We start from the raw sequence: 11,866 nt of genomic DNA on the forward strand, positions 1-11,866 counted from the left end.
GAAGGTTAATTGCTAACTCATCAGAATTACTGCTATCAGAAAGTATTATGGATTCTGTCATTTTGGTAAATTTTGTTATGCTGACATTGCAGCGCTTTGCCACTTTGTATAACACACTGCCACCAGCAAATTTAACAAATATTTTCATTGGTTTTAGGTTGGTAGTGAAAGTATCTGGTAGGCGTGGCTTCATTATGGTACCTCAAAAAAAAATCTTGCAGCACATATAGGACGACCACCTGTCGCTGTTTGTCACACTTTGTACACAATCTGTAAAGAAACTCTGATGAAATTTGACTAATGATTATTTGGTACTGAGCAAAAACTGTTGGGCAAAGCCGTATTAAAAGCTTTGCAGAAATCTAATGGCATAGCTTGCGCTAATAAAGTATTAACTAGATCTAGGTTAAACGGTATGTCTATGGTAGATTAAACCTCGCATATGTCGTATTTACATTTTTTGCAGGAATAAACTGTTTTTTTGCTGTTGTTGGATAATGAGACATGATGCAACATTTTTAGCAACCTTACTAAGATAGACGAGTCGTGAGATTGACTTCAGCTGTTCAAAACTTTTGGGTAATTTCAGTATGCTTACAGGTGTGAAATCTGACTTTTTCACAAAGCTGGGAATCTGCCATCATGAGAATTTTGTTGACAATATTTGCCATCAAATCAGCATTTATGTTTGCATTGCTTTTGCTAATTCAACTTAGGAAATCTATTTTCAAATGGTTGCCTTGTTTTGCATCTCTTTTAATTAGCAGTTTATAAACTCTAATAGAATCAATATTCAGAGAAGAATTAAATCCAAACGAGTCTAAAAAGTCAATCAAACAACTCCAAATAAGTGTCAACAGTTGACCTGTTTAATATTGAGCAACTTTTCTGCAAATGGCTTAATATATGTCACCAATATTTAACTTTATGTGGAATATGTTTATCTTCCTGTTGTTTGTTTAGCAAGGTGTTCTGTCAGCTTGTTAGGTAGGATTCTGGAGGTCGCTTATTTCTTTGCTCTAGACAATTCACGATTAGGTTAGATGTGATTAAGGGATAGCGCGGTTGTATATGATTTATACTAACTTATAATTATTGCTCTGACCGGTAAATGCTAAGCTTCCATTTTAGCCAAACCTCTAAACAGCACTTTCGAGCAAAGTAATACCCAGAAAAATTTCCAAATAGCAACTTTATTCTAAACAATGGTTGTCATTAAACGAGTTTTTAGACAATTTACATACTTTAATTTTAGGCTGCACACAAATTCTCACTTTCCAAGCGGTAGAATTAACTGCGTGAAACCTCTTAAAAGCATTAATGTTTGATCAATGGGTTGTCTAGATCAAAAGACATACTCGTGTATATTTTGTATCGATTTGGATCCTATTCATTTGAATAGACCAGCTTCAGTTTAGTACCATTAGGAAGGTTATCAAAAGACCTGTCTCACATTATGTACAAATAAAATGGCTGATATGGAAAAGCTTTGATTGATCATTTGGAGGTTATAGAAGTTGATTATGAAGTTTTTATTTTCATTGAAAGATTGAAAATTCATATCTTTGTGAAACTTGTAACACTTAGGGCACTATGTAATACAATGTAACGGCTTAGGATGTTAGAGTTTTACATTAAATAGCAGATATAATAAGCAGTGAAATTATATTCCTAATCTAAATGTCATACCAGTAATGACTATGAGAGAACAGCGTCTCAATAACATTATTAACTCATATGCTCTAGATTCTGCTCGCCAAACATTTTTTGAATAATTTTGATATGTACAATTGAGCAGTTGCAAAACTGTACCAAGAATGATAGAAATACAATTACATATTGCTGAAGTTTAATATTTTTTGTAATAGTCATGTAACGTCGGTAGATGAGTTCTTTTAGCAAGTGTTAGAAGTCATTTGTCTTCTTTGTTGTTTTTGACGAGTTTAGCCCCGATTTAGGAGGCTCCGTGGTAAGTGGGCTTTGCAGTGGTAATAAATAATCATCAAGCTCTTCAACCTCTTCAACATCTAAATAATCTCCTGGAATGTTCTTTGTAGCATCTGGGTTGTAATAATAGCCAGTTCCTTCATCAGAGCCGAGAGCAGGAGCAGACTCGTCACTCAAAAGCTTTTTCAGGAAACTAGATATTTCATCAAAAGGTAAACCTTTATTGGGATCTTCATCCCAGCACATGCACATCATATCAAATCTTAAACGTATCAAACCGCGCTGCATTTGTCAAATGAATAATATAAAAACCTGAGTTTTTTCTCTATTTTGTCATAGCCAGAATGTTTGGTAATGCAGATTTGCAGTAAAAATAATGCATATTACTAACAACAGCAAAAAAGCTTCTAAACATCGTCATTTTAATGTAATCAACTGAGCTACTAATGTAGCTATGAAATGGTAACAAACTTTCCCTAACAATGGATTTGTGATTTACTACAATGCATCTATGTTGCTATTACAAACAGAGTTTCATGCCCGTTTTTTGTGCTGTGACTCAGTGAGCTGATTCAATCACGAGTTATTTATTATTTTTAACTAAACAACCAAAAAAACGCAGCTTTAAAATAAAAGAGGCTATTGCCATTTGCAACTGCTCAAAACAAAGTGCAACCACCACCATGTTAAATGCACCAAAGTGTTAAATAAAAAACTAACATGAGGCCACACCTGCAACAACTACAATTGGATGCATTTCTAATGGCTATCAGCAGAATTTTTTCGATTCAGCTATACTTAAGCAGGCCAAAATCAAAAATTGTTTTGCTTATCATTATTGCTTATATCATTTTTAAAGTTTTTACTTTCAAAAATTCAACTAGACATGAGGTTTTTTGTTACTGTTGGCTATTCTAATATTGAGTAATGCCTCATCAAAACTGTTTGAGCTAAAGCAATTTCAAGCGAATGGCTAAACACCACTAGCGGTGAGATGTTAGTAGAGCTTAGCTATTGAGATGCATTGCTACAATTGAGATACTCTACAATGTTACCAGTAGGATACACCTGTAGCAAACTGTTCAAACTAAAATGACTAACAAGGTTTAAGTTTTAGATATATATGATCAGTGAAAAGCTGGAATGTGTGTTCAAGCCATTTCTACCCTGTTTAATTCTGGGGGAAGTTTAATTAAGAGCATGTGAACCTATTTTTACATACCACATCAGTCCTTGAGCCAAATCTTCCATCTTTTGAGGACTTGATTGCTACATTAGTTAGTGTTAACTAGGTTGCTATGTAGTTGCTCAAATACATGTATACTTTCAATTCTTCTCGTTTTGGATGATAAAAAGAAAAAAATCCCTATTAAACAGGCTATATAGATTAACAAAACTACAGTCTGCTTGGCCAGTTTATTCCAGCATAAAATGTAAAAGGTAAATGAGTGTGAACATTTAAAGAGCTCAAAAAATTGTCTGGATATATCTTAACACCCTGTTTTGTATTTGACAAAAACAGACGCTTTCTCTTAAGAGGCAATGGGACAGCAGTTATCTCTGTTTAGTAAGCTATACAAATGAGAGTGGATTTAAAGATATTTGAGTTTCTAATGGTTTCAAGTATTCCTCAGACTCATCAATTTCTATCACGTCCAAATAATCTTCTGGAATGTTCTTTGTAACACTTCGGTCAGAATAATAATTCTCCGTTTGCTCAGAACCTGCGGAAGAAATGATTTCGCCTTCTAGAACCTTTGTAAGGTAGTCTGACAAATCATCAAATGTTGGTCGTCTTTCTGGTTCTTCCTCCCAACACTTGCAGATTTCTTTAAATCTTAAGTAATAAAACCATGATTTAAATCAATACCTCTATTTATTACCACTATTAAAATGTGATATATATAATTTTTCTGAAGCAATTGCATTGTGTGGTGGCTGAAGCAATATAAACCTTGTAAGACAGATCATATGAACAAGGTATGTCTAAATATATTAATAACATCATTGCAATAATTGGTACTCTTCATTTTTAGTAGCCACGAGGTTATAGCAAATATTAGCTAAGGTTCTAGCTTCGTGGGAAACTATAATTCAAGTTGTTTGGAGAGTTGTATCATATCACATATCATATCACATGAGTCTTTAGCAGGGATAAAATTCTAAAGAAAATGAACCTGTTTACAAGTGTGTTATCTCTGAAACTGTACTCATAAGTACTGCATTTCGTTGAAAAATTAAAACCAACTTATAATAAAGTTATTGGTAAGATGTCATTTGTAGGACTACCTCAAGTATAACTTCTTGTACCAGTATTACTAACATCTAATGAACTCATGTATGTAATAATAATCCATGATAACGTGGTTACAAGTCAAGAGATATGTTTCTTACATTTCTGGTGGGCAACTGCTTGGCTTGTCAAGGCGCTTTCCACTAGTTACATATTCCTTTATGTAATAATTGCTTACTCCTGGATATGGTGAATTACCTCGAGTAAGCAACTCCCAAATGGTGACGCCGTATGACCATTGAAAATATTGGTGCTATATATAAGAGATGGAACCTCCCTCCTAATCCTGTAATTGTCTCTCATTTGAAGTAACTTAGTTTTCACAGCTTTAAGACATCTTATAAAGATCAATTTTGTTTTTTAAATTTGCAACAAATTTCTATGCTCATTAGTTTCGTATTATACCAATGTTTTACATACTGAAATTTGTCCAATGCGTACTATAAATAATATATTTTTACGTTATGCTATATCATGTTATATTTTACATGTACTATATTGTTTTAAACTATACTATTTTGTTACGTTATCCTAAATATTATTATGTAGTAGAGATTATATCATACAATATTATATTATAGTAAAGTATATCATTTTAGTAACAATGCAACTCTAGAAAAATAATTGTATTAAAAAGTAATACGTATATGTAAGAAATTTATAAAGTAAAACACTTCGTCTTTAAGTAGGAGGTACAGGTAAAGCAATGAAATATAATAACATTCCTCGTAGCAAAATAGGTAAGAATTCCATTTCGTTGAGCATCAATAATTCAATTAGCATATGACAAGACTAAACTTTTATGACTAATGTTTTTAATAATTTTCACAAACCATGTCAGACTTAGAGCTATATCTTCCTTCTTTCAAAGACTCTACTGCCATCCACTTTAGAGGAACTGGCTTGTTCATAGCCTCCATGCTGTAGTAATCTCTCTCATAAATATCTCGAGACATTCCAAAGTCTGAAATCTTTACAATAAATGAGCTGTCCACCCTGCAAACATAGTTGTGCAACATAAAACTAAAATATAGCAAAACAGGATATGCCGTAATACCTCAATTTGAACCCCACCTTTATTTTAACCAACTTTTAGACGAGCGCCACTGTAAAAGAAGAGTTTACATTCTTTGATTTTTAAAACCCTTAATAGCAAGTGATCAGTAGGAAATATTCCACAAAGTCATATTAGTAATGAATAGGTTAAGAATTGCTGTATTTTTTCCATTGGCCAGCTCCAAAGCTTTTTTTGCTGATACTTTGAATGCAACATTATAGAAACATGTATTAACTGTATCAGATTAATTGTAGCTCATTGTTTAATAGAGTTTTGATAATTTTGGCGAATATAAAAAACGGTGTACATTTATGATGGTATATGAAGGATTAGTTTTTAGCTGAAAGTTGTGCTTGGCACGCAACTAGCTAACGGTTTGTCATTTTGTTTGTAGAATGCAACGTGTAAACATTGTTCTTCACTGCATAATTAACAATAACAATTATTAACATTGACCAGTTCAGCAGTACAGAAGGTTTGAGGTTAAAAGTCAATGTGGAAGGTATTGAACAATCAGAAGAAAATGTTAGCTCCAATGAATGCAACAACCATTATGCAACTAGCCGAGCAAATGATGCAAATAGTTTTACTTCAAAAATGTTAATTTTGGTTTCCGCACGTATTGTAGGTAAGGTTCATTTATGTCAACTGTTCTTGAATATATATTTGTAGAATTCGACGGCTTATCAATATATAATTTGAAACTTTGCAGATTTATAGCATATTATTTGATAACATTTTCACGGTTATCTTAACTCGAATTACAATGAATCTACGCTCATAACTCCTCTTCTATTGCTCATAAAAAATTTAGTTTTGACTGCAGAACTGTAGCAAACATTATAGTGAGCATTGAGCTTTTTTGAAAATTTGTTCAAAATAGCTATAAATTAAAAGTATGCTTTCAAGTTTAGAATGAAATGAGAAAATTAAAGCTTCAACCGACTGCTAAGCAGAACACAAACTATAGTATCATTGCAAGTTAATTGAAAAGCCATAGATATCAACCGGTAGAAATATTTTGCAGTTTGCCAATACAAATATATTAGGAGATCTTGAACAAATTGGAGGTAAGTTAGCAGGTTTATGGCAACCCAAAAAGTTAATGTCGCTGTACCTAAAGAAGGGAGCAAAATCTTTGGTGACATTTGCTCCACACAAAAAAGGTTAAACCTACCTTCACAAATTGCAATGAGCTATGTAAAAGCTTACAATGTCAACCTCCATGTGAAGGCAACTGCTATTTCACCGCAACTATATGGGAAGATTTGCAAAATGGAGCGCAATGGTGTTCAAATAACGGATATGTGGTAAAAACATTTAGATTCATATATACATGTAGATATGTATATGAATGTATATATTTTTATATGAATATATATATAGTATATATATGTACTATATATATGAACACTATATAAATATACATGTATATACGGAAGATATCTATATATATATATATGTATATATATCTTCCGTATGTATATATATATATATATATATATATATATATCCCCCAAAGGAAAGCTGTTGAAATCTGCAGTATCTAACATATATATGTATGTATACGTATATATTTACATATATGCATAGATATATAGACATCTATATATATTTTTCTCAAAGTTCTCTACCTGTTTCCTGTCATCTGCCTTTCAGTATGTCTAGCTATAGCTATCAATTAACATCTTGGTATAAAGAATCTTTATTGCAGATTAATTCATTTTAGACCCTCCGGTTTGCCAGTCTGATTTTTTACTAACTCAGCCACACGATCCTGATGGATTCCTTAGGCGATATATGTTGCTGTATGGGAGCAAATAGGCTACCCTTTTCCGTCATCACACAAAAGTTATGGCGTAATGTCATGATAGGCAGTAACTCTTATTAGTAACCTTACTCAAATTAACTATCGGCAGTGTGCCAGGCTAATAGCATGTGACAGGCAACTCTCACCACCACTCATTGTTTATCAACTGATTTTGATGCCCGGGCAATGCCTGGCAGCACAGCTAGTATATCTATATAAGGATAAATATATACATACATGTATATATATATGTGTCTATATGTATATACATATACGTATATACATATTAATATATACATACATATATATATATATATATATATATATATATGCATTTATATATATATACTTACTTTATTGATATATATATATATATATATATATATTTGTAAACTCGTAATTTTTGTTTTGTCTTGCGCCGTAACAAATGACTGTGGCAGCAAAATTCAACAGTTTCCTTTAGTGGCCCTTACAATCAAACTCTTAAATTAGTTAACATACCAGTTGATTTTTTACAAGTCATTAGTTATGAAATCATTCTACGCAAAGTCATGTTGAGCGTGAAGTCATCCTACTTCAATAATATTTTTAGTTTGCCCAATAATGTGGTTTACAACCTAAACTTGAAGATTTAAAACGATTTGTTGAACGATGAGAATACTCTTAGAAAACACACTAAGATGAGATAGCAGCCATTTTCTGGCCTATTCTAACGTTAAAACATTAAAAAAGCCGTAATTATTGAAGTGTTCCTAATTCATCAATATTCAAATCTTTTTTGTTTAAAGCCTTCGGACTCTCACAATTTGAAAACATTCGATGTTTATTGATCATTTAGTTATGAATCAACTGAATTCAAAATCAAATAGGTTTGTTTATACCGCTGATTTTATGTTAAAGATCAATCTTCAAAGCTGTTAGTTGGTATTTACAGTCATTATCAATTTATGTAGCACTGTAATGTAGCTTAATAGTTTTAGTCTTTTTTCTATCCCCAGCGAGTCACCAGCCAAAATATTAAAAAAAATGCACCCCTGAAAACCTTTTTATCATCGATGAGTTAAAATATTTCAGCATTTGAGGTTTCTATCCATAGTCATTATCATTTTATGTTGCACTGTAATGTAGCTTAATAGATTTGTCATTTTAATATATCCAGCGTTGCGTTAGCCCAAGTATAATAAAAGCACGCCTACAAGATTTTTTATTATTAATGAGTTGAAATGTTTATGCAATTGAAAGCAGCATTTTGGAATTTAGAAATGCATAAACATTAAAACGACATCTAACTAGAGACAAATCATGTTGTATAAAGTAAGCAACCACTTACATGCAATTTCTAGTAGCCAAATCTCTGTGTACAAATCTCTCTTTTGCCAAATAGGACATACCATTAGCTATTTGTAAGCCAAAGTGAAGGATGTCAGATAACATCAACTCCTATGAAATAAATGACATCTTCAAACAAGTGACAGTGATTAATGGATATCAATTGAACCAATAGCAGTGGACTAGCAAAAATATCGCTAGAAACACAAACATAATGGTAACATCTAAATTGCTCACCTTAACATAAAATAATTTTACAGAAAGGTTTACAGGCGTGACTGACAAGCTTTTGGCTAAAAATCTATAAAAATTTCATCATTCATCAAACTAACAGCCAACATAATTAAATGTTGCGCATTCTTTTCCTAGCGTGACAAGTTTTCTACAAATAACATTTCAGCTTTTGGCAGGCCTAATGAGAGAAAAAACAAACTGAAACTATGTCAAAAACTATGTGTTGTACTATACTTACGTAGTCACGTTTTATTTTTGTCTTATAAGATGGACTTATTAATTTAGCAGAAAAAATTTCATGAAGGGAAGATGAGTTAGTGCAAACAGCAAAACATGTTTTATAGTTTGCACTAGGTATCTCTCATCAACTAACCAAGTCCACACGTTTGACCAAGCTACACAGATCACCATTTTCCATATATGGAAGTACAACCATCGGCATTTCTCCTTCCTCACAAACCACACCGATGAGTGACAAAACATTCTTGTGTTTGAAATTTATCATCATAGTGCCTTCAGTGAGGAAGCTCTCAAAATCCTCAAAGCTCAGTTCTTGATCATCTACAAAAAACTGAGAACTTTAAATGGCAATTTACACTAGAAGCAGTAAAGTTTCTATACTTTAGTTGTAAGATATATTTGACCGTACACGAAAAACCTAAGATTGGATCAGACACCCACAATTAAAATCTTCTTACATTCTCACACTGTTACCTAAGAGCAAGTCATTGAAGTTTCAATAATTTTTCTATTTTAACAGAAAATCAGTGAAGAAGCAACACACTGTTTTTTCAGCAGAGGCGAGTGAGGCATGAGAAATGAATAGTTTAACATGACAGCATTTTATTTCCGACTTATCAAGAGCATTTTTATCATCAGCAAAGTGCTAAACATAAAAATCAGCCGGTTCTCGACTTCATGATTCAATTTTATAATGTTTTGGCAAATATTTCATCAGTATTTTGGTACTAGACATTATTTGGTATCCTTATTTTCATTATCATTTACATAATGTGCTGCTCCTTGTACTTAAAATCATATAATTTAACAGAATCTTATTTTAACAAGATTATGTTCTCTGAAACAAAATTGGGTTGCATACACAAACGAACAATAAAATATGCAACAAGTACTTTGTGGTAACATGTAAAAATTCAGCTCCGGTCTATCTAAACAAACATATAACTTTACCAACAGCATTCAACTCATTATCCTATCAATTAATGAGATATAAGATATAAGACGCACCTTTCAAGGTTTTGACAGCAACGGTCTTGAGATTTCCTAATGGAGTAATGAGTTGACCTTTGTAAACTATTCCAAAGTTCCCTTTTCCAATCAGCTTTCCTATGCTTAATTTCTCACGATAAATTTTGCAGCGATCCAAGTATGTTTGAACATTCTCATCAAGTTTTTGTTTCAGGAACCAATCTCGAACCCTTTCAGTGCCGGATCTTTTTGGGTCAAACTTTGATGAATCATCTGTTTTCATAGTCAAAGCTGCCAATATGTTTTTCTGTCGACAAGTCTTTACAGCAATGCAAAATAGAGTTACAGCTATGCTTACCAAGACACCTGTAATGATTAACCCAATCATACTGCGTCGAAAGAGATCATTGTCATACCATATTCGGTTTAAATAATAGAGGTATCCAACATCGGTCTTTACATTTCCCACTGTCACCTGTAACAGTAGATACGGTAGAAAAAAACTATGAATTGCCATTAAAAAATGTGTAAGCTGTTATAATAGCTTTTCTAATAGTGGAAATACCTGTATTTAATTTCTCTAATGTGACTGTTGGAAGTCAGGCTATTTTGGTCAGATGTCGGTAATTAACAAAGAATATACCATCTTAACGTCATGCTGTAACCTTTTAATAATGGTAAATGCAGTAACCCAGGTAAGCTTTTTGATAAACTATGTAAGCTTTATTGTTCTAATAACAAAAATAATTAATTGTCTTAGAAAACCAAAATAAATTTGCCACCTTTTAAATAAAATCAATTTTTTTTAGAATATACATGAACATAATCTCAATGAATGATGGAAGCATAAGTGTTGTGGAAGGTGTATTTACAGCGTAATAGTTTGAATAATTCAATTATTCAACATTTAATAAAGGTGCAACTTACTTATCTCACTATAGAAATTATAGAGATCATTGTATTTGTAAAAAAATAAAACCCTGAAATCCATCTTAACTTTTCACTTATTCCTTAAAACTGGTCCAATGATTGAATTTGGCGCTCACCGTTTAAAACCTTTTCCTGGGCTAAAGAAAAAAAGTAATGCTTCCTTTTTAAGTTAACCTTTTTGATATTTCTTATAAAGTTAAACAGCTTTAACATTTTAATTACGTGACTTGTAGCATGCTGACCTTAACATGAGGTAGATATTTGTTTTTGACCTCTATCGTGTTTCCTTCCAAAACAGCTGGTTCTTTCGCCGGAAGACGACAGACTAATTGGTGGGTGCGAAAACAGGTTACATTACAATAACTTTGTCCAACTTCTATAATGTAGTCCTTTTGTGCTGCTCCTTTGTCTAAGTTTTCTCCAAACATTATCACAAGCTCATCTGAGTTTACTTCCTGTTATAATAAAAATCTACAATTTTCTGGAGGTAAATGGAAATGATCGCTGAACATCCTAAAGTGTTTGCACAATATTTAAGAAAGGTAGGAAACTTCTTCAAAAACATAAGTAAATGCATTTTGAATTTAAGCAAACTCAAGATGTTATTCTACACTTCCCATTTCGAATTCTCTAAAAACAATTCACTTAATTTTTGAAAAAAGGTTCCGAAGGCTACACTAGTTGCTACAACATCTACATGTAAAAAACAAACGCATCTATTGCATGTCATCAGTGAGTGTATATATAATTGCTTTGGTCAGTCTACCGTAAAACCTGTAATCAAACGCCACATCTATTTGAACATCAACTTTAGTTGAACGTCACTATGAAAGAAGGTTTACAAAAATGGAGCGCTGCCCTTTATTTGACCACAACCTTTATTTGACAGCCATTTTGGACTATATTTGGCCTTTTTGAAGCCATTATATTAAGTAATCAATAGAAAAGTGTCCACAAAGCTGTATTGACAATTAATCATAGTTTGTTAAACCTTAAAAAGCAACACCATAAAAATAATCAATAACGGTCTCAGGCTAATTAGTAGTTCTTGGTTGAA

The 11,866-nt window shown here is 32.4% G+C and overlaps 1 protein-coding gene across 1 annotated transcript; it reads right to left on the reverse strand.

Annotated features, from left to right (window-relative positions):
• Positions 1 to 1,905: 1,905 nt before the first annotated feature.
• LOC137388349 (hepatocyte growth factor receptor-like) lies at positions 1,906 to 11,237 on the reverse strand. Its single transcript, XM_068074836.1, has 7 exons — positions 11,052 to 11,237; positions 9,919 to 10,354; positions 9,044 to 9,231; positions 8,438 to 8,547; positions 5,074 to 5,236; positions 4,342 to 4,493; positions 1,906 to 2,209 (listed from the first exon to the last, which is right to left on the reverse strand). The coding sequence occupies exons 1-7, from the start codon at positions 11,235 to 11,237 to the stop codon at positions 1,906 to 1,908; spliced, it is 1,539 nt and encodes a 512-aa protein (XP_067930937.1).
• Positions 11,238 to 11,866: the final 629 nt, after the last annotated feature.

The sequence above is a fragment of the Watersipora subatra genome, chromosome 2 (genome assembly GCF_963576615.1).
Source record: "Watersipora subatra chromosome 2, tzWatSuba1.1, whole genome shotgun sequence".
NCBI classification, from domain to species: Eukaryota; Metazoa; Bryozoa; class Gymnolaemata; order Cheilostomatida; family Watersiporidae; genus Watersipora; species Watersipora subatra.